The following is a 22,448-nucleotide window of genomic DNA, read 5'->3' as shown; positions in this document are numbered from 1 at the left end:
TGCTCTGTTTCAGCAAGTCAGCTGTTTTCTGTGTAAACATTTCTTCGTTTTAAGCAGAAAATTCGCCACACTGGCGGTTGCAGATTTAATGACGTGAAGCGTGGCGAGCACTTGGAGATCAGAGCTGACGGAAACCACCTCGCCTCCACGCTGCCCGCTGGGTGGCCCACAACGGTCACCTTTTATCTGTCCCTAGGCCTTGCCAGCTTCAAGGCTTTGATTGGAGAGTCTGAGATGAAGAAGTTCCCAGACAACGACCTTCTCCGTCACCTTCGCCTCGTCACCCAGGACGCAGAGAAGTGCGCCTCTGTCGCCCAGCAGCTGCTCGACGGCAAGAGGCAGACCAGGTGGGGCCTGTGGCCGTGAATTCGGGCCTCCCCTTTGGTCCTGCGTCTGCCACCCTGGAGTCTGGGGACGGGGAGTGCCCGTCTTCTCACAGGGCCTCCTCGGCCCCTGTCTTTGCAGGTACCGATCTGGGGGCGGGAAGTCCCCAAACCAGCTCACGGTGAGTGAGCTCCGCCAGTTCGTGACGCAGCTGTACGCCCTCCCGTGCGTCCTCAGTCAGACGCCGCAGCTGAAGGTAACGGGGCTCCCGGGCGGGTGCTGGGCGGGCTGCCTTTCGTCGATCAGTGGGGCTGATGTGAAGGGCGTGTGTGTGTAAAGATAAGGACAGGCCTTCGGTGGAGAGGTGAAGGCGGGCATTTTCACGTTAAGAGCGACCCCCACCTGGCAGGGGCGTGCGGTCTGCTTGCGGCACTGGCTGCAGCGTCGGGGCACTTGAGTTGTCACCTCGTCACTCACCTTGTTGCTGCAGCCTAGTGAGGTGGGACAGCGTCCTGTCGAGTGTGCACAGCGGGTTCTGCGAGTGAGAGGCCAATTACTGAGATCACTGTGTTGATGTAACAAGCCGTGTGTTTCAGGATCTTCTGAGTCGTGTGGAAGATTTCCAACAGCATAGCCAGAAGTTGCTCTCTGAGGAGATGCCCAGTGCGGCCGAGCTGCAAGACTTGCTGGACGTCAGCTTCGAATTTGATGTCGAACTGCCGCAGCTTGCTGAGATGCGTATTCGTCTGGAGCAGGCCCGCTGGCTAGAGGAGGTGCAGCAAGCTTGCCTAGACGCGAGCTCCCTCACTTTAGATGACATGAGGCGGCTCATCGACCTGGGCGTGGGCCTGGCCCCGTACGCGGCTGTGGAGAAGGCGATGGCGCGGCTGCAGGAGCTGCTTACGGTGTCAGAGCACTGGGATGACAGAGCCAAGAGCCTCCTCCGAGCCAGGTGCGCCATCTGGCCTCCGCCTCTCCCGGGGAGGGTGGGGGTGGCACCCTGCAGCTGCAGTGGTACAGATAGCTGAGCTGTCCGCACCGCTGGGAGTCGGGTCAAGGAAGACTGATAGGGAAATGAGTGGTTCACCTGGACAGGCCCTTTCTTGCTTTGCTGTGCAGTGTCATCTTTGAGAGAAAACGGACTTTGCAAATCAGTGGAAATGTTGTTCCAACTCGAGTTAATGGGCGGGATCCCCAAGGGTCGTAAAGAGAGGGTGTGAGCTAGTGTGCTCTGTCCTGGAGAGCAGAGGGGTCTGGCCGTGCACCCGTGCTGCTGCTCAGGAGCAGCCCCGGACTGGGGTGGCCGTGTCTGACCGGCTCAGTGGCCTGCAGTCTGTCGGACGCAGCCTGAAGCCCAGAAAGTCGTCTCAGTCGCAGACACTCCGTGACCCTGGAATCGCGGTCACCGGGGAGAGTGTGCAAGTTGATGGCACGGTGCTTCTGGCGTGTTGAGGCCCTGGCGGACTTTAATGTTCTTGGCGACTCTGCAGGGCCCTCACGGTGCGTCTGGGCCCACGCAGGAGACGCAGAGAGGCGTGGGTAACTTGAGAGCATTGTCACTGAGTGAGCTGCAGGGGGCGTTTGTGGTTTGCCCGTGGAAAGTGAGGAGCAAGGAGAATTTAAACGTTTCACTGATTCATTTGTTTTGTCTTAGATGCTCTTTTAAGTCTTAGGCAGCCATTTGAATCTTAATTAATTGGATATCTAACAGTTGTTGCCATTTAGAGAAGTTATGTGCCGCACTGAATTCCCTTTGAGGTAGTTTTTCCATTTCCTCGGTAAACCACAAGGAAGCTGAGCCGTCGCACGGCGCTGAGCGGCTGGCGTTTCCCTCCTCTAGGCCCCGGCACTCCCTGAGCAGCCTCAGCGCGGCGCTGAAGGAGATGGAGGAGATCCCCGCCTACCTGCCCAGCGGGGCGGCTCTGAAGGACTCGGTGCAGAGAGCCAGGGACTGGCTTCAGGAGGTGGAGGCCCTGCAGGTTGGTGTGAACAAACAAACAAACCTGAGTTTGTAGGTGTGTCTGTTAAGGGCAGTGATTGAAAAATTGGGCCCCGGCTGGTGTGGCTCAGTGGATTGTGCACCGGACTGTGAAGCAGAGGGTTGCTGGTCAGGTTCTAGGTCAGGGCACAGGCCTGGGTTGCAGGCCAGGTCCCTGGTGGGGGCACGTGGGGGGCAACCACACATGGATGTTTCTCTCCCTCTCTTTCTCCCTCCCCTCCATCATCCTCTCTAAATATAAATAAAGTCTTTTTAAATAGGTGCAGATTCAGCCCAGGTACACGATCGCACGGCCAAACACGGTCCCAGAGCCCAGGTGTGTCACCAGGCAGTAGGGGCTTAACTGGAGGTGCCTCGCCATCCCTCCAGAAGAAGTAAATGGGGCGAGTTGCCAAGTATTGTCCAGAGCAGCACTAAGGCTGGGTGTTCCTGCGGGTGAAGGGGTCACACTCGCGGGCAGTGGACAGTGACTTCTAGGGTGTCCCTACTGGTCAGCTGGGGGCTGTTGGTAGGGGACGTCTTCCTTATCCTCTGATCACCAGAACCCAAGGGTCTCAGTGACCTAGTGAGGAAAAAGATCTTTGAATTATTTAACGGGCTGTGTTTTAAATTTTAATTTGTGGTGTTTTTGAGTCTCAAGTTGGTCTGTTTTTTTGAAGCCATCAGAATTTGGGAATAAAGTATCTTGCTTTATGAACATTTGTGTCATTTAAAGTGGTGCTAATTAGTCAACGTCTAACAAGAAATGCCAGAAAGGAAGGTTTGTCTAGATGTTCGCAAGAAAACATCTGGGCATCTCTTGCACTTCATAGGGAAGAGAAGATGGGTGATAAATACTACTATGTAATTAAGGAGTGAGTGAGCCCAGCTAGTTAAAGACTGGCCACGGGAAGTATTTACTGTTTGTAAATTTCCCCAGCGGGTGCTTTGGGTGCCGGCTCTTGTCAGTGATTGCTGGAACTCTAGTGGCGAGTTTCTGGCAAGGTCCCCCCTCCTTGCAGCCAGGGGACACCCGTGCCCACCCTGCTGACAGGGCGTGGCTCTGCTGTGCGGAGACCACACCGCTGGGTGTGTGCCACGGCCGGGCCCAGAGCGGGTCCTGCGGTGACAGCCTGGCCGTGGTTGTCTCGTGCGTTTGAGGGTTAAACACCTGCGTCAAGGAACGTCTTTGTATTTAGTGGACTGTTCACTTAAGAGTATTACCCAGTGTCCTGCTCCACCCAGGGGGTGTCCCTGCCTTTCTAAGCTGAGCATCACAGAGCGGCGTGTGGTATGAGATGCCGTCCCAAAGTGCCCAGGAGGACAGCTGCGCCTTTCAGCGTCTGACCCACCAGGACGGACGTCAGAGCAGTGAAACGCCAACCTGCCTACTCTCCGTTTGCTTTTCCGGGAAGTGTCCCTTCCGGGAAGGGGCACCCCATGGCTGCCCAGCGGCAGCGCTGCCTCCGTAGCCCCCCCCAGGCTCACCCAGTGTCTCCGTCTTCCAGTCTGACCACGTCGTTCCTAAAACGTGGTCCCAGCACCACCTGGACGTGTCAGAAAGGCAGGTTCCTGGGCCTCCCCGGGGGTCTGAATCAGAACGCCTGGGCTTTCCTGGCGAGTCTTGCTTACCGCGTTCTCAGGTTGGAGAGACCACCAGGTTTCTGAGCTCATGTTAGTTTCCTGAGTAATGTGCTCTGAGTTACTTTGTCATTGGTGAGTAGGTTGGAGTAAAACTCTCTTTTGTTGCGTTTATTTCTGTGAGTTGTAAAGTGTTTTGAGTTGCTGCCAATCTCCATTTCTGTTGAACTGTTCTCAAGCTGCCTATGGCAGCCAGTGTGGCTAGTGAGTTTCCCAGGACACAGTCAGAATCCAGGGGCCACCGTGCATGTCGTGGCCACAGTGCTTTCCTTGGGCCCAGCACGAAGTAGGCTCTTCAGTTATTGGTTACGTGAAAGAACACCCCCTCCCACCCCCACCATCATGGGCTCTGCTGCTCTCTCACTTTTACTCATTGAATTGGTGGTGCGCGCCGAGTCTCAGCTGGGCTTTTCCCACCGGGCACAGAAACACCCCTTTCTCTCAGTCACTCTAATTTTCCTTGGTTTGTCAGGTTGGAGGCCGCGTGCCAGTGTTAGACACACTGGTGGAACTTGTCACTCGAGGCCGCTGCATCCCCGTGCATCTGAGTCCCCTCCCAAGACTGGAGTCGCTGGTAGCTGAGGTCCAGGCCTGGAAAGAGTGTGCTGCAAACACATTCTTGATGGAGAACTCCCCGTACTCACTCCTGGAGGTGTGTGTGCAGCCCCTTCCATCCCATGGGGTCACGAGTTTTTCAGTAGAGCCCGGAGGTCCTTCTCAGCTTCTAGTGAGACCTCCCCGTCTGTGAGACCTCCCCGTGTGCTGTGGATACGTTGAAGGTAGCATTTGGTGAAGGGAGGATGCGTTTCTCATGGAGGCTCCTCAGTCTGTTAGGGTTGGACTCTCACCACTTGCACTTAGTAAGGCCCCTCCCCTCTCACAAAGCGCCGTCACTGACTTGGTGCGTGTTTGTAAGCGGGCGCCAGTCAGGTGTTGGGTCTGAGTGCAAGTCGGTGCCCCGTGAGATTTCCTTCTTTCTCCCTCTTTCCTTCCCCTCCCTTTCAAAGGAGAGTTGTCTGGCCCAGGGCGACACAGTGCTGACAAACTGTTAAACAGGAAGAACCTGACGTCCTTCCCACTGCTCGTCGCAGCCTCTGGGGCCGCCTCGTCTGTGTCGGAAACCTGCGTGCCAGCGGTTGTGCTGTGTCCCACATTTCAGGTGCTGTGTCCTCGCTGCGATGTTGGCCCTTGGGGGTCAAAGAGGAAGCAGAGGAAGTTCAAGGAACCCTTGCCCAGTGGGAAGAAGAGGAGCAGCAGGCTGGAGACCCTGAGTGACCTGGAGAGGGCCTTAGCCGAGAGCAAGGAGACGGCTGCAGCTGTGCGTACGGGCCCCTTGCCTCCTTCTTCTGGTGGTGGGGAGGGCGGCTCCCACCCCGCCTGTTCACAGGGTGTTGGTTTTTTAAAGATTTTATTCATTTGTTTTTAGAAGGGAAGGGAGAGAGGGGGAGAGAAATATCAATGTGTGGTTGCCTCTCGTGTGTCTCCTTCTGGGAACTGGCCTGCAACCCAGGCATGTGCCCTGACTTGAAATTGAACCTCGATCGCCTGATTCGCAGGCCCGCACTCAATCCACTGAGCTACACCAGCCAGGGTGAAAATATAAGTTTTCAATGGAAGATGTGCAGACAGGTGCAGCAGATCCAGCAAGGGCCTCCCAGCACTGGTTCGTCGGTACCTCTGGGCTGGGCTGGGGTCCTGGGTGCCGATTTGGCCTCCAGGTGGAGCATGTTTGGTGAGCACAGCGTCAGAACGGGGAGGCAGCTCTGTGGTTTGGAAGCCTTTAAACCTCTTCTAAAAATTAGTCTTTCTCTCTCTGAGGTTCACTCAGCCCGTGCCCTGTGGGGCCACACGTGCTGATGCAGACGGCAGGGTTTCCCTCCTCTCGCCGCTGAGTGTGTTCCGGCGTGTAAGCACGCCCCACGTTCTTCACCCGCTCCCCGTCGGCGGGCACTCAGGTGGCCCCCACGTCTTGGCCGCTGTGTGTGATGCCGCCGGGAACGTGGGGTGCAGTGGCTCCTGCAGCGTGGAGGACACGCCCAGACGCGGGGTGGCTGGGTCCTGTCATAGTTCTGTCCTGGCCGTTTGCAGGGATCGCACGCCGCTCTCCACGGGGGCTGCGCCAGTGCCCAGCCCCACCCACGGTGCACAAGGGCCGCCGCTCTCCCACGTCCTCACCAGCACTTGTCGCTTCTTGTCTTTCGAGAGCCGCCCTCCGGCAGGGGTGAGGCAGCAGCTCGCTGTGGTCCTGACTTGTGTTTCCCCTAGTGGTGGTGATGCGCGGCACCTTCCCACCTGGTGGGCACTGTGCGTCCTCTTTGGGAGGATGTCTGTTAAGATGCTTTGCCCGTCTTAATTGGATTGTTTGGGTTTTTTGCTGTTGTGCTATATGAGTTCTTTGTGAAAGTTGACTATCAACCCCTAGCAGATACGTCACAGGTGCAAACGCAAGGCCTGCAGGCCGAGTCCTGCCCTCCCCCTCCCCCTTGTTCTGTCTGACCCTGCATCTTGTTTCCGCCCGATGGCAGTGCTGAGCTCATTGCCCCTTGTTAAGCAGTAGTTACATTCACACAGTCCTGAAATTATATTCGGCCCTTTGAAGGCAACCATGAGGCTGATGTGGCCCCTGGTAAAAATGAGTTTGATGCTCTTGAGAGACTCGATTTGCCAGTATTGCTTCCACTTTGGTAGGTGCCTCATCACTCTGCCGATGGTTTCCGTTGGTGTGGTCCCACCTGGACGCTCTATCGGTTCACAGCACTGCCCCCTAGCCCAGGGCCACCTGCTGACTGACCCGGGCGTGTGGCTCTGTCCTCGGGTGGGGCCTCTTCTTCCCAGTCTCTTTCTTGTAGCTGCTGACTTCTCTTGTGTTTAACGTGGCCTAGATCGATTTGCATATTTTGACACAGCCTTTCTTGGGCATGTGTGTACGTTCAGTCAGTTCCAAGCAGACTCTGCTGCCTGGGCCTCGTTCTGGCGTTTTTCAGGGGCTCCTTTTCCCAGCGATGTCTGTGGTTCGTTTCCGAGAAGAAAGACCTTGTCTGCTCGGAACTCGGTGCGCTGTGTGATGCAGCCGCTGGACCCTGCCGGGCTCGCACAGGGGCTCCGAGGGAGCTGTCCCCAGTGTCCCTGGCTCACCCACGGCGCACGGCTTCTGCTCACAGAAGCAAGTGAGTGTCTCCCAACACAGTAGGGGTCTGTTATCTGATACACTTGCCTGGTCTGCACAGAGGTAGTGGAGAGCTGGTCCTGGCATTAGGACTTTAGGACGCTGGCCTCCTCTGGTGAGTCATGGCAGAGCTGGCGGTGGGCAGAACGTGGTGGTCAGGAGCAGTTTCAGCTGTGACAGATGGAGCCATTGAGGATGTGGGGATAGGCGTGGGAAAAGGCACCGTTCCTGTGGCCCACTGCTTTGGAGTGTAGAGGGGACCGTTCAGCCATCAAAGTCTGCACTCCCCCATTTGTTAGTGAAGAGGTCGAGGAACACGGTGGCCCAGCCTCCAGTTGAGGAGACTGCACCAAGCGGAGGGTGGTGGCAGCTGACTGCGGCTTAGCCTGTGCTTTGAACTAGTCACCTCTAAACTTGGCCTGGACGTAGCACCTGTAGGGCCTGGGCTGGCTGAGGTGCGCAGGTCCCCCGGACAGCTCAGAATCCCTGTTCCTCAGAAGGGCGCCCGGCGTCCCCCCGCTGCTCCGTGAGAGGTGGGGTCTGTCCGAGTTTCCAGGTCACTGCTGTAGGTCCACCGCATCAGCGCTCTCCTGGGACACGCTCTTGGTTCACTGAGAGGAAAGGCTTCCCAGTGGGAGGGGGCTGGCCACTTCCTGCGGGAAAGCAACCTGCTTCGGCCTTTGCCCCACGCCCCGCTTTGTTGTGACCTGCCCGTGTGCGTGGGTGTGAGGAAGGTCTGGCCCAGCGGCTCCTGTTGCCTCTCTCCACGTGGGAGACAGACGTGGCCAGTGGCTGTGTGGAGGCTGGTCCAGGGCACCTTTCCGTCTGCAGCTGAGGAGCAGAGAGCAGAGGGGACTTTAGAAGTGAGTGCACAGGGCTGGAGAGGAGTGGGGAAAACCTGCGTCTTTCAAGGGAAGTGAATTTTCTAGGTGGTAAATGGGCAGGGAAGTTAGACTTTCCAGAAGGGGCGCACATGAAGTGGTTGTTCTTAGGAAGTGCCAGGCAGTGTGTTCGTTCCCACATCTCTCACCTTTGCAGCCCGTGAGACGGGCGTGTCATCCCCACCGGGCCCTTCACCACCGGGGGTATGTCACCCAAGGTTCGGCGCTCGCCCAGCAGAGCCTGGGCCTGAGTGCAGAGTGTCTGACGGTGCCCTTGGTTGTGGGTGTCCTTGCAGATGGCGGCCCTGGGGGAGGCACGCCTGAGGGAGATGGAAGCCCTGCAGGCCCTGAGACGAGCCAACGAGGGGAAGCTGCTGTCGCCTGGCCCAGACGCGGAGACGAAGGTCTGCCTGTGCCAGCAAGCGCCCGCTGCCCCAATGGTCCAGTGCGAGCTCTGCAGGGACGCTTTCCACACGAGCTGCGTGGCCGCCCCCAGTGCTCCACAGGGCCCTCGAGTCTGGCTCTGCCCCCGCTGTCAGCGGTCGGAGAAACCTCCGCTGGAGAAGATCCTGCCCCTGTTGGCCTCCCTGCAGCGCCTCCGTGTGCGCCTCCCAGAGGGCGATGCCCTGCGCTACATGATTGAGAGAACCGTGAACTGGCAGCACAGAGCCCAGCACCTGCTGTCATCGGGGAGCCTGGCATCTGTGCACGACCGGGTGGGCTCCGGACTGGCACACAGCAGGTGGCAGGCCTCGGCCGGACAGGCGCCAGAGAGCAGCAAGGTGAGCCCGAGCCTTTCCGTGCTGGTGCTTGAGTCTGCCGCGCTCTGCTCCTTCCCCCTGACCGAGCCTGTGGTGTCCCGCTTTGCGGGTCCTGTGTCCCCACCATGTGGCTTGGGTTTCCTCTGCACCTGCTGGTCAGGAGTTGCCTCTTGGCCGCTGTTTCCGTATGTGCATTGTACCTAAAGACTTTTGTGACTTACGTGCGTGAACCCAGATGCACGTTGGATGTATATGTATCTTTTAACTTTTCGCCTGTTTTTCATGTGTTTCTCTCAACATATGTCGCTGAATAGAAAAGGAACTTGCTCTCTGCCCTGGGAGGGAGGTGGGTGTGAAGGTCTGAGCACCGAGTGGCTTCAGAGGAGAGGCAGCAGGTTTCACACTGTCTAGGACCTTTCTGCCAAGAGCCAGGTTCCCCGGCCGCCCCTGGAGGGGCAGCCGTGTGCTGGGGGGACTGGACCGGCTGCAGGGTGAGCGCGCAGACCCACTGGACGGGGACCAGCAGGGCGGCCTCTGCCTTGGGGCTGGGCTTGCCCACCGGCCCTCTAGCAGGAGGCTCAGTGGGGACACCAGCCTGTGGGTTTCGTGCGTTCAGCTCTCAGCAGATCAGAGAGGATGGAATATCAGCGTCTGTCATGGTCCTCCTCTGAAAGCGTTTCTGTCCAGGTTTTGGAAATCAGGTCCCTGACTCCCCAGTGGGCGGTGGCCGCCCCCAGCAGAGAGTTTGTTTGCTCACGCGGGACTTGCCAGGCGTTTGTGCTGAGGAATGAGGGGAAAGGCACTGTGCTACTCAGTCACTGGTTGGGGTGGGGGGTGTTCCTCGTAGCTCCTTCTGTAGCCAGTGGAGGAGGTAGGGAGGTGGATGTGAATGATACCCGGCTGGTTTACTCCGGGGGTCCTGGCTGTGTGTTCTCAGTGCCCCGTCAGAAGAGGCTACAGGCTCTTCTCTCAGGCCCCGAGAACAACCCCCCCGCCCCCGCGCCCCGAGCTCTCCCTGCTGGAGTCAGTCCACGTGGAGCCAGGGGGGTTGAAGGCTCGGTGGTTGCGTGGACCTGGCTAGAGCTGAGGTCCAGGAGGCGCTCTCCGTGTGGGAAAGCCAGGTCTCCCCCGGTGCCGGCCCTATTGCCCTGCCCTTCCGTCCTGGGGCTGTGTGGCCCTGGAAAGGCCCTCCTCTAAATGGGTCTCCTCCCGTAGGTGTCTCAGCCTCCTGGCACAGCGTCCTTTTCCTCGTCTGGTGACTGGGACGGCAGAACCTCGTCCTTGCACTCGCCCTTCTCGGCAGGATGGAGTTGCATTCCCCTCCACGGTTCGTATGTTTGTGTTTGGAGGGCAGGATAGCAGCCTGTGAGCTTACAGTAGGGCTGCTTACAGATGATCAATCCTGTGGCAAAACACTTGATCCTGAAATGTCAAAAGTGGTTACCACGTACTTGCAAGGTAGAGAAAGATCCTCCCTGAAGGTTTGTCGATGCACGGGAAACAGAGGCCGTCTTTATATCCACGGCCTTCAGGGGCGAAAGGGTCAGCCAAGGCAGCTGAGAGGTGAACGCAGCATGTCCGTCAGAGACAGGCTCCCTGGTCACCTCGTCACTCAGGAGACTTGGGGGGGACCCTAGAGATGAGTCTCAACTGGAACTGGCCCCTTTTTCCTGTCTTCACCTGTAAATGACGTCCCCGCGTCCTGCTCGAAGCTCCCTCTCACCGCCACAGTGACCCGTGCCCTGGGCTCTTCTGTGCTTTCTGTTTCAAGCTGTGAAGGCAGAGTGACGGTGGTCTGCGTGCGAGTGACTGAGGAGGGCTCAGTGTGGAAGGGGTCCTTCCTGGTCACCAGAAGGCAGGACTCTGGTTTGGGCTCTGCTGTGCCCACGGTACTGTAGGCACGTTTTGCAGACCTAAACTTCAGCTGCACGTAACTTAGAAGGGCAGGCTGGTTGTTGACTGCAGGTGCCCCCTGCCGGTGTCACGGGTCTACATGTGTGTGTGACACTAGTTGTCAGTGCTGTGACATGGTCTCGTCTGTGACAGGTGTGAGTCCAGAAGTGGACGAGCTGCTGATGGAAGCACAGCTGCTCCAGGTGGCCCTTCCTGAAATTCAGGAGCTGTACCGGACTTTACTCTCAAAGCCAAGTTCTGCTCCGCAGGCTGACCGGAGCTCACCAGTGCGGGCCAGCAGTGAGAAGGTGAGTGTCCTGGACATGCTGGGTGGACAGGGCGGGTGGGGCCGTCTGTGTGCGCCATCTGGTGAGTGGAGGCGTCTCCCTCTCAGAAAGGGAGGCAAACTGCTCACCTGTAGCTGCCGGTGACCAGGCAGGTGCTGGACACCACTCTGGCCCACAGCCTGGCACCCGGTCCTGCTTCCAGGTCACTCTGGGAACTTCTTTTTAGCAACGTGCTTCTCATCATTTCCAGGTGATAGCTGGAAGCAGGCTTATTTTTCCTCTGTAAAAGAAACAGTAGAGCCCTGGCTGGTGTAGCTCAGTGGATTGAGCGCGGGCCTGCGAATCAGGCGATCGAGGTTCGATTCCCAGTCAGGGCACATGCCTGGGTTGCAGGCCAGTTCCCAGCAGGGGACTCATGAGAGGCAACCATACATCGATATTTCTCTCCTTCTCTCCTTCCCTTCCCCTCTAAAGATAAATAAATAAAATATTTTAAAAAGGAAAAGAAAAGAAACAGTAGAGCCCTGGCTGGTGCAGCTCATTGTACTGAGTGCTGGCCTGTGAACCAGGCGGTTGCTGGTTCGATTCTCGGTCGGGGCACATGCCTGGGTTGGGGGCCAGGTCCCTAGTGGGGGGTGCTCAGGAGGCAACCACACATTGATGTTTCTCTCTCTTTCTTCCTCCTTTCATCTCTCTCTAAAAAAATACTTTTTTTTTTTTTTTTAAGAAAAGCAGTAGAGATAAAAATGCAGTGTGTTGTGGGAAGGCCTTAGGGAATGAAACTTTCCGAAGTCGAAGTGAACGTTTAACAAAGACTTGAACCCCTCTGACCACAGCGAGATGGTGGGAGGGTGGGATGAAACTGCGGGTGTTGGTGCTGAGCGCTGGCGGACTTGATGCGGGGGGGACACTGGAGGGCAGCCTGGGTGGCAGCTGCTGCTCCTTCCTGCTCCAGAGCTGACTGCCCTGAGCGTGCGGCCCTGGGCGCTGTGGTTAGGGGAGGGGACAGGCTCACCAGGAGGCCATGGGCATGGCAGGTGTTGGCAGGCACAGCCGAATTTGTCATCACGGCAACAGTCACCGATGACTTTTTCATCACAGATGACTTATTGCGTGTGGTCTGTCAGTGGGCCTGTGCTGCTGCGGGGTGGGGACGCGTGTCCTTCAGGAAGGGAGGTGTGCGCACGTCCTCGAGAATCCCGTGGGCCAAAGGGCGAACCAGAGCGCCCGGTGCAAGCTCTGTAGCCAGTCAGGTGCTCGTGAGTTTGGGTAAACCAGAGCCGTGGCGTCTTCCCAGCTTCTGGTGCTGGTTGAGGGACTGGTAGGCTGGTCGTCATCTGTAACCTTTTTCCTGACTTCCTTTGACAGCCCTGACGTCCAGTGGGCTGTCCCGGGGGCGTGGAGGGGAGGCGACAGTGGGTGCTCGGATGCAGTAGTTTTCCCCATCGATGGGGGCACGTCCAGTCTCCCTCACACCTGGTTCTCGCTCTCGCTCCTTTCAGTGGTGGGCGGATCGGAGGCTAACACTAGTGTCCTCGTCTTCCCCCAGAGTGACTGTTGCCGCGGGAAGCGAGACGGAGCCAACGGCCTGGAGAGGAAACTGAAGCGACGCCTGGACAGAGAAGGCCTTGCGCGTGAACGGTGGGATCGGGCGAGGAGAGTGCGGACCCCCAGAAAGAAGAGAGTCAGACTGAGCCGCCCCACAGACACGGACACTCTGCAGTTAGAGAGTGCACGCAGCTGTGAATTCGTCCATTCTGTGGACACACAGTCCCTGCCCTCAGACACGTCCCATTCCGAGCAGGAGGACTCTGAAGACGAAGACGCCATCTGCCCGGCGGGGAGCTGCCTGCAGCCGGAAGGAGACGAGGTCAGTGAGGTCTGGGCCTAGAGGACGGGCCCTCCCTTAACTCGGAAACCCTGCGAGCTAGCCCTGGCCTCGCCCGGTCTTTCTCTCCTGCTCACCTGCTCTGAGCTTACCTGAACGGTCGGCCCGCCCCCACCGGTCTCTGTGCTCTTCCCGTCGCTTCTGGGGCTCCTTCCTTCCCTGAAGACACTCTCCGTCTTCCCTCTCTCCTCTTCCTGCTCCTCCAGCCGTCGCCACCCTGGTGCTGCGAAGGTGGGAGGGATGCTGCCCAGCGCCCTTGCTTGCCTGTCACAGGGTGGCACGGCCTCCACCCAGAGCAGTCTCGGCCTGAAGAGCCGCTTCAACTTGGTGGCTTCGGCTGCTGTGCCAGAATCCCAGTGGTGGGACGGCGGCCACTGGTGGCAAGTGGCTGGACCGGTCTGAGGCTGGCCTGCCCCACCTCGAGCCCACTGTCCTCTGAACGCCCGTCTCCCCGCTCTCTGTAACCAGGTGGACTGGGTCCAGTGTGACGGCAGCTGCAACCGGTGGTTCCACCAGGCCTGCGTCGGTGTCTCTCCGGAGACGGCCGAGAAGGAGGACTACGTCTGTGCACGCTGCACGGGGAAGGACACGCCGAGCCGGAAGTAGACCCGGCACACCCCGCTCACTGTGGCTGGGGACTCCGCCCAAGACAGCTGCAGTTTCTCAGCAAAGCTGCAGGACTGGGGTCTAGACCAGCCTGCACACGGTGCTATTTCTATTCCTTAGGGATCATTTTTTCCAGAACTCTTTGAAAAAAAGAAAAAACAACTAAAAATTTTTTTGACACCTTTTGTATTTTTTTTCTTAAGAGCGGTTTGTGGTGGCTGAGGTTTGAAGTGCTGACTGTTTTGCAGGGTTCCCACCCGCCTTGGAAGGCGTTGGCGCACGCACCTTGTCCGCACAGCGTCCACGTCGGGCCTGCCCGGTGCGCCGGCCAGGGGTCCGACTCGGTTTCCGTGCCCAGAGGGCACCCGAAATGCCAGGAAATCCTCATGGGGGGGGGCATTTCTCTCCTGTTTACTGTTACCATGTTGGGGAACTTAACGTTTTTCACTCTTGGGTTTTGTTTCTCTGTCCACTTTTCTTTTTCCTCGTAGACTAGGTTTATTTATCTGAGCAATAATTTCTATGTCGGTTTCAGTGGCTGGAATTAAAACAAACCGAACTCCCAAACAGTGTGTTGGTGCCTCAGCCTTCAGTCGGTGTGCGGGCGCAGGGCCTGGTTCCCAGGGTCGCTGAGGAGCAGTTCGGTGCAGCTGGGGCGGGGGCTCGCCGGCTGTCTTGGGGCCTGCTCCCCGCCTCCTCCTCCTCCTCCTCCTCCTCTGGGTTTTGTTCGTTCGTTTGTTTTGTCCCGGGAGCTTGTATGAAATGTTGCCGTTTCTGTTGTGAATAAACCCTTGGTCCTCTGGAGCGCTGCATGCTGGTTATTTGGGTCCACCGGACCGCAGCCCTGCCTCCTGCTGCCAGAGGGGGAGGCTCTCCTTGGCCTCGGCCCAGCCAGGCGGCCGCACCAGCAGCAGCGGCCTCTTCCGGATCTTGCTCTGCTGCCTGCAGCCCCCACTAACACGGGCCTGCCCCTCCTCTCGTGGAAATCACCCCCTCACTGTGCGTGAGCTGACGAGGCGGCAGGAGGAACGCCGAGGCTTGAGAAGCGTGGGGCAAGGGGAGCCGAGAGTTAACTGAGAGGCCGGGTCCTAGAGAAGTGCCTGAAAGCAGGGAACAGAGACGAGACAGCCTGGCTCTGTTTCGGTCCTGCCACTCCGTGAGGAACAGGCAGAGAGGACTGTCCGAGTGGGTCCTGAGTCCCAGGGGCAAGGGCGGGGTCGGACCTGGGTGGGCGAGGGCCCCAGCTCACCTTCCGGATCAGACTCCAGTGGTTTTCCTGGGGAGACCGCAGCCTCGGGCAAGCGGAGGAGAAGGCTGGCAGGCAACTGGACGCCAGCTTCTCAAGGTTCACCACAAGCCGGAGCTGCCACCTGTGGTGGCAGGCTGGCAAAAACCTGAATGTCCTCACTTCTTCTGCCATGGAGAGCTCCAAAAAACAAGGTGTGGAGATGCTGAGGTTTTGGACCTTGGGCTTGGCAGCGGTATCTGAGGTGCCCCCCGCAGGAAGCTGGCCGCCGCCCCTTGGGGTCCGTGTGGCCTGGGCCTGAGCACAGAGTCAGTGCCGGTCCGGAAGGGAGGAGCCTGCCTTCTCTCCCCACCTCCCATTGCGCTCTGAAGGCCCCTTCGAACGGGCTTCTGCCTTTCACTTAAGAGTCCTGACGGGTATTTTATTCTGCGTGGGTCAGGTGTTAGTTGGTATTTGGTGCCCACCGGTTTTTTTCTGGGCTCTGTCCTGCCATGGAGCCAGTGAGTGGGTCATAGGTGCCGTGTCCCTGTAACAGGAGACGGGTGGCGAGAACTTCCAGAGTCACTGTCGCGTCCATAACTGTGCTAGTCGGTGCTCGGCAGGAGCCGTGTTAAAATGGTCTTTCCTCCACATGAGGCAGAAAAGGCCCTCCTGTGCCACTGTTGGGAGAGGAGCTGAGGACACCAGCGAAGTTCCCAGCGACCCTCTGCTCCACGTGGGGTCCTGTCTGGGGTCCTGTCGGTACCCCCAGTGCTGGAGCGGCCTTCCAGCTTTGTCCTGTGGAACTTGTAACAGAAATGTTTCCCAAAAGCTGCCTACCTGAAACATTGTATCAAGAAGGAACTGACAAAGTAAAAACTTGTACATCCATTTTCAGAGTTTAGAGTCCATCTGTGAGGTATTTCACTTCTTCGGAGCTTATGTAACAGACTTCCATGTTTCAAGAGTGCGTGCCGACGAACAGTTTCATCGGTACAGACTGGATGTTGGAGGCCGGCCAGCCACCTAATGGTCATCCTGCCCGTCTTGGTTCTGGGCCCTCGGTGCAGGGGCGAGGGGCTGGGTGTGGCGGGTGCAGGTGTGGCCTTTACTTTCAGGAAGGCCGGCTGCATTGCGACAGGCACGGGCTGTGACCGGTTCCAGGTGAGTGGAAGCCGTGGGCCCGTTCTTTCTTCTTCCCCTTGGCTGGGAAAATAGATTAAAAACTGCCTTTCTGAGGAAACAGTGCTCTGGGAAGTGCCAAAGACACCCTCTCTCCCCAAGAAAATCGAGCTCCTGGCAAGCGTCCCACGTTGCAGGCCGGGCTCCGTCTGCCCTTGCCAGTACTTTTCCATGGTTCTGGCAGGAACACAGGCAAAAGACGGCCCTCTGTGTGGGGTCAGGGCAGGCCCATGGCATTCAGCCTCCGTCGTGTGCATGTTCTTTCAGTAAACGGAATATTGAGAGACTAGCCTGGAGGCGGGGCCTTCACTCGGTCATCCAAGGCATCGCCAGTGCCGTGCCGGCAGCATGGGCTTCCTTTACAATGGGTAGTTCAGACTCGGTTTGTGAGGGGCCTTAACTATGTAACTACTTAAAGCAGCTTTATTCAATCTTTTATCAGAGTTCTACCTGTACCCAATTTAATGGAAAATTCCATAAGCAACTCAGTTTTGTTTTTATGCAGCCTTGCACACGTTACTGGTTCACAGAACTATTGAAAGCATACCTGGGACAGACTGGTGGTCGGACCCTTAGGAACAAATACCACCTGGCGGGAGGGGAGGGGGGGCAGGCTGTAGGGACTCGCAGGCCAGGCGGGCTGCTGCCCACCGCCTGCAGGCCCCCGGTGCCCTGCTGGCAGGGTGTGCCGAGATCCTAGGTGGTGCTGCTGGAGCCTGGAGCTGTGGTGACGCTCCGCAGTCCAGTTACGGGACACTCGGGCATCTGCCCTTCCCAGGCTAAGCAGAGCCTGTCCCTTAGGACGACCCTTTGTGGAGCATAGTAGGCTGTTACCTGTTTCATTACAGAGACTGCCAGTCCCAGGAGCGGGGGGCCTGGCAGTCCAATGAGCAGGGGCGGGCCTGCGCCCTGTACCCAGGGGCCCATCTCCATTTTGCTGGCTCCTCCTGGTCAGGGCTCTGCGGGTCTTGAACTGAGTGTGTGAGCCCAGTGCGGGCAAACCTGCCTCGGGCCCAAGTCTGGGGCCACAGCTGCCCACAGGCCATTTGCTTTTTTGTGGCCTGGCTTGGAAGGCGCTTCTGTGTTGTGGAGGTGTCTTGAAATGTAGCATCCCTCTTTAGCCTTGACGTGGGCACAGCCAGCCAGCCACATGGGCAAAATGCCCTAAGTATCCTTGTCCTTGGAGATGCCCGGAACAGGTGGGCTGTGCTGCTGGCCTAACCAGGCACCACTGTGTGCTCATCAAGGCTGTGTCCCCGGAGGAGGGGGCCCAGAGGGGTGGGCGGGAGTGCCCAGCCTCACCCCACCCCTGGTGCAGAGGGTACCCCTAAGGAATAAGAGTGGACTACTTGGAGCAGAAAGCAGCCGGCAGTTTGCTGTGCCTGGGTGCTGCCACAGATGCCTCTCCAGGTTTGGCCACCAGAGGGTGGCTGTGAGCCTTCCTGCCGTCTTTAGACAGGCAGGTGTCCCTCAGTTCAGATGGGCCCTTTGGAGGGAGCTGTTGAGAGAGCGTGTTTCGGCAGTCTTCAGTGTCATCGGGTGTTAAGTCCAGGCCTTGCGCACCACCCTTCCGTCCATGGGTCTCTGCACAGGGTGGTTTATGGGAAGAGAAGGGGCGACGGACAAAGGTCCTCTGGGTGCAGGGAGGCCCTGGGACAGGCCGGCCCCGGAGAGGACAGCGTGCTGCCTGGACACACCTGCCAGCTGCTGCCCCCAGAGCCTCCTCACTGGAAAAAGGGCCGAGACAGGGCCTGTGGGAGGGGCTGCCGAGTCCTCGGGGCAGCAGACGTGGCCGGCCTCCATTCCAGACTTACGCCTGGGAAACCCCAGGAAAGGCCACTCCTCCTCTGGCTGTCGGGGAGGAGATGGAGCCGTGACTGGAAGCTGGGGAGCAGGCGGTGGGGCTCAGTCCCCTGGGGGCGGAGCAGGTCCCTGTGGTGCTGGGACCCCATCCTCGCCTAGCGCGTTGAGCGCCCTCCTGTGTCCACAGCCCCTGCGACAGCCAATAGACTCAGGGCCGAGCAGAGCATGGTGCCGTCCCTGGGGACGTGCCGGAAGGATGTAGCCTGGCGTCTGGGGGCGGCGTGTGGCTGAGCCCGCAGTCCCTCTGAACCCTCCCTGGCTGGGTCTTCCGCTCAGTGAGAGGGGCTGCAGCCACCCACGGTGAGAAACCAGTGGTCCCCGTAGCACCCACACTTCCCGCATGTGTGCTGAGTGTCAGGTGCGGTGCTGAGCGCTCGTCCCCTCCGAGGGTTGTGCCACACTCCCAGGAGGTGTCCCAGCCCGTGGGAAGCGGCCAGGCTTGGGACCCAGGCAGTCGGCTCCAGAAGCCACTCTGCACAGATGGCCTTTGACGGGCCAGCAGGGACGAGACCTCCCAGGACACCCGGCCCACCCCCCGAGTTTGGTTTTCTGAAACAAAAATCAGTGATGCTCGTCTTAGGCTGACTCCTCCGGGGGTCCCTGTCACTTTCAGAAGAAGTTGCTGGCAGCTCCGGCTGCAGAGCCCGTCGTGGTCTTGCCTTTGTCCCCAACCACTCACGATGCCCAGACCCACTGCACCGTGACCCTCAGCATGCGTAGGTGGCTGCCCTGTGTTAAGATCCTGCTCCATGTTCACAAATATGTCACTTCACTTCCTCGGTACCTGAGGTGTGGCTCCTGTCAACAGGGAGAGATCCTGCTCCATGTTCACAAATATGTCACTTCACTTCCTCGGTACCTGAGGTGTGGCTCCTGTCAACAGGGAGGCAGGGGCTTTGGAGAGGCCAAGAGCTTGGCCCCCCAAGGCCACTTGGCTCTTCAGTCAACCTGGTCGGGGCAAAGTCCATTTTTAAAATTGCTTTTGGTGTGTGTTCACCACGTGGGGGTCAGTTGTGGTCCACCTAGATCAGCTTCCTGGAGGAGCTGGCTGTCTGGAGACCAGGGTTTTACAATTTGTCTTCTTGTCCCAGTTCGTGTGGCTCAGTGGGCTGAGCTCCAGCCTGTGAACCAAAGGGTCCTCGGTTCAATTCTCCGTCAGGGCACCTGCTCAGATTGCAGGCCTGGTCCCCAGTAGGGGGCACATGAGAAGCAACCACACATTGAAGTTTCTCTCCCTCTTCCTCTTCTCCTTTTTCTAAGAGTAAATAAATAAAGTCTTAAAATTTGTCTTTCCTGTTGAAAGCATTTTAAACAGTATCTAAAAGTTAAGTGGACTTCAGCATGAAATAAATAAAGTTTAAAATATTGTAGTTGGTATGCCCACCACTTCAGATCGGAAGGAGAAAACCAACACCTGGACTGATGGGAGGTGCATGGGGGTTTACTCAGCACCACGCGGCAGTATTGCCCAGTGTTCCAGTGTTCGGGTTCAACACAGAGGCCCCCCCCCCCGAGGCGTGGCAGAGGGCAGAACCCTGCGAGAGGGGACAGGAGCTGTCCAGAACCCGAGGCGTGAACAGGCAAAGCTTTGCAAAGTGTCCTGAGGACAGAGAACTCGCCAGAACAGGGGACACAGGAAATGCAGGTGTGAGGAAGTGCAGCTGCTGTGAGACAGTAGCCAGAGTGGAGCCGTCTCAGGGGAAGAGCCTCGTGTGTGGTAGGGAGGGTGCAGGGAGCTTTGGTCCCCGGGGAGACAGAGCCCAGGGGCAGTGGGGTCAGAGGCTGCAGTCCCCTGTGGTCCCTCTCCCAGGCAGGAAGCCCAGCAGAAGGTAGCATAAGCCTTCTTGGAGAGCGCTCCAAGTGAGGTGGGCAGCCCTCCTCACCCTCGGTGCAGGGCCAAGGTGTCCAGAGGCAGTGTGGCCCGAGACTGCCCAGGCTCATCCTCTGAGAAGGGCAGAGTTCAGAAGCCTGGGTGTGGCTCTTTCCCATTCTTCCTCTTCCCGACTCCAAGGCTGGGGGAGTGAGCCTGAGAGACACTAAGCTCCCGACAGGGTTTGTGGCCCAGACACTTCCTGTCCCGATGAATTAACACAGGCTGCACTGGGGACACCGCGTTTTTCATTTGGCCACACGGATGGCAGCAGCACGGACTCCTGTCTGGACGAGGGCTGCAGTCCTCCGGCCTCAGGTTCCCAGGCGTGCTGGGGGCTGGGCAGCAGGTTGAGACCAGGCTTCCTTTGACTGGAACGTAGGGGGCGGCGGGTGGCAGCGAGTCAGCCAGTGAGCTCCCCGGGCTCTGTGCCAGCAGGCTGCAGCCCCGTTCTGGCCTGGTCCTGCAGATTCCCCGCCGGTGTGGGAGCAGGAGGAACTGAGTGGCACCCCCCCCCCACCCCGTTCCCGGTCACACCAGAGCCCCAGGATACACCTGGCCAAGGTGGGGCCCGGCGTCCTCAGTCCTAGAGACAGACTGCTGCCCACCCCACCTTGCCTCCCACTCTTCCGGGTGAGCAGGGCTGACCCCGGTGCTTCAGGGCTGTGGGTGCAGCCTGTCTCAGGATTCTCCGGGGTTCTTCCGCCACCTTCTCCTGACAGCTGGGGCGGTGTAGCCCCTACCGAGCCCGGAGCAGAGCCTGCTGAGACGCCTCCAGGGTCTACCCGCATCCGTGGCCACGTGGTGGGCCCAAGGCCCCTCCGCGGTTTCTTTCCCCAGGACAGGGGCATCGTGGGAGGGGGCGGGGGCCAGAGCTGTGTGGAGGTGGGCTCCCAGACTTGAAGTGGGTGTTCCAACCACGCTGCAGGGATGGGCAGCCCCCTGCTGGCCCCCCGTGGCCACTCATTCCTCCGGGCACGCGACCCGCAGTGCCCGCCTCAAAGGGCCAAGGTCAGCGTTAAGAAACGGGCCGGGACGCCGGAAAACCCTGGAGTCGGACGAACGGTGGTTTCCTCCCGGCTCCTCCTGACTCCCCACCCACCCAGTCCCGCGGGCGGTGCACCTGTAACTTCCCCCACGGGCCCCCTCCTCGCCGCTCCTTCGGCCCCAGAAGCCCCCGCCCTCCAGGTGACAACTGTGCGTAGAGGGGCCGGGGCGGGGGGGGCGGGGCGGGGCGCCCAGGGCACAGATGGCCGCGGTGGGGGCTCCGGAGGGTGCTGCCCGGGGCCCTGGCGCGTCCGGACCGGCAGCAGGAGGCGGCGCCGGGGCCGGTGGGCTGCGCGGGCGGGTCGGGCTCCTGCTCCTCCGCGCGCCCCGCCCCGCCCCGCCGCGCGCTGCAGCGCCGCCGGCCCCGCCTCCCTCCCTCCCTCCCCCGCCCGGCGGGCGCGCAGCGGCTCCGCGGGTCTGCGGCAGAGCCTCTCGGCCGAGTTGGGGCCCGGCCGGCGCGGGGACTGGGCCGGGGGCTGTGCCAGCGCGTCCCCGCCGCCCCCACTTCGCCCGCGCGTGGGGCCCGGGTCTCTCTGCTGCTTCGGCCGCTCCGGTGAGTCCGCACCCTGTCCGTGGGACACCCTGCCCCCCAAAGTTTCTCCTCCCGGCGGGCTTTTGTGCTCCAACTGGGCGGCGCGGCGTGGGGCCGGCTCTGGGCTGGATGGTCGGGAAGTTGTGGCCGAGGGCACTTTGGACGCGTCCGGACAGAAGGTTCCTTCTAGGGACCCGGTTCCCCTGCGGGTTCGCGGCGGGAGAGGGGTGCACACCCCTCCGCTCCCGGCATGAGCCGCAGGGCAGGGCGCCCCCGGATCTTCTGCCCCCGCCTCACACTTGGGTACCCGGCCCCATCGTCGTCGAGGGAGGGCAGGGAGGGGCCGGAGCCCCAGGACGCAGAGCCGGGTCCGGAGAGGCCCGGCCGGCCGGCGGTGCGGAGCTGTGCGGGACGGAGGACGTGGGCCCTCACCACCCCGCAAATCTCATGACTCAGCAGGCCAGGACGTCCCATGCCCAGCCGCCTCCTCAGGCCGGCGCCCCCACAGCCAGCAGACACCCGCCCGCCCTGGCCTGCCTCACCGGCCTTCCTTGTTCGGGGTCCCCTGTCTCTCAGGCACTGGGTTTTAAACTGAAAAGACATGATTTATCCTCCACGCCCTTTAAACCAGGCCCCCCATTTTCCCTTCCCCCTTTTCACCCCCTCACCCTGCAGATGTCCCCGGGACACCGAAGCCCCTGGTGTGTGGGGGCTGCCAAAGCCCCCCCTCCCCTCTGCAGGAGCCCCTCTCCCCTGGGGCGGGGAGGGGGGAGGTGAGTGCTTCCAGGCCAGCAGGACGCCAGGGCTGGGGCTCGAAGAGGAAGAGGGGGGACTTCTCAGGATCTGGGTGTCCAGGAAGACAGGATGGTGGGCTAGGCTCTGACCTGGAGGATGAAGGAGCCCTCCCCTCCTCCCGCCCCCGACCTGGCAGGGAATCTCCACAAGCGGGGATGGTGGTCCTGAACCTGACCCACCAGGCCCTGGTGGCCCAGGCACTTCATCAGAGGGGCCACGTAAGGGCAGCCCTTGCCGTCTCCCTGCCTGGGTCCAAGCCCAGCACTCAGGGTGCCAGAAACATCTCTCCGAGCACCAGAGAGACTGCAGAGAAGAACCACACCCCCACCCAAGGCCGGGCCGGAGGGGGCAGCTCTGGTGCAGTGGGACGTGCCTGGCCCAGCCTGTGTCCTGGGAGCTGTGGCCTGGGGCTGAGTCAGCGTGGATGGTCTGCCCTGGCACCTGTGGCCAGGACTTCTCCGTGTGCCCCTGGGGAATGAGCAGCACGAGCTGACCCCTCATCTCTGCCC

At 59.7% G+C, this 22,448-nt stretch overlaps 2 protein-coding genes across 2 annotated transcripts in view; both read left to right on the top strand.

Moving 5' to 3' along the window:
- KDM5B (lysine demethylase 5B) overlaps window positions 1-13,992 on the top strand; it is a 49,360-nt gene extending 35,368 nt beyond the window's left edge. The window contains exons 17-27 of the mRNA XM_037070577.1: window positions 197-347; window positions 466-580; window positions 921-1,276; window positions 2,165-2,303; window positions 4,416-4,595; window positions 5,103-5,261; window positions 8,287-8,772; window positions 9,967-10,078; window positions 10,798-10,952; window positions 12,481-12,801; window positions 13,288-13,992. Coding sequence (XP_036926472.1) covers window positions 197-347; window positions 466-580; window positions 921-1,276; window positions 2,165-2,303; window positions 4,416-4,595; window positions 5,103-5,261; window positions 8,287-8,772; window positions 9,967-10,078; window positions 10,798-10,952; window positions 12,481-12,801; window positions 13,288-13,425 — 2,312 coding nt within the window. The 3' untranslated portion in view covers window positions 13,426-13,992. The remainder of the gene's footprint in view (window positions 1-196; window positions 348-465; window positions 581-920; window positions 1,277-2,164; window positions 2,304-4,415; window positions 4,596-5,102; window positions 5,262-8,286; window positions 8,773-9,966; window positions 10,079-10,797; window positions 10,953-12,480; window positions 12,802-13,287) is intronic.
- Window positions 13,993-21,064: 7,072 nt separating this feature from the next.
- SYT2 (synaptotagmin 2) overlaps window positions 21,065-22,448 on the top strand; it is a 39,923-nt gene continuing 38,539 nt past the window's right edge. The window contains exon 1 of the mRNA XM_037070498.1: window positions 21,065-21,165. The gene's annotated coding sequence lies outside the window, so the exon portion shown is untranslated. The remainder of the gene's footprint in view (window positions 21,166-22,448) is intronic.

This window comes from Sturnira hondurensis, unplaced genomic scaffold, assembly GCF_014824575.4.
Source record: "Sturnira hondurensis isolate 20B ecotype Veracruz unplaced genomic scaffold, ASM1482457v3 Scaffold0018805, whole genome shotgun sequence".
NCBI lineage: Eukaryota > Metazoa > Chordata > Mammalia > Chiroptera > Phyllostomidae > Sturnira > Sturnira hondurensis.
The sequence above is the reverse complement of the archived record's forward strand: the minus strand, read 5'-3'. Positions and strand labels throughout refer to the sequence as shown.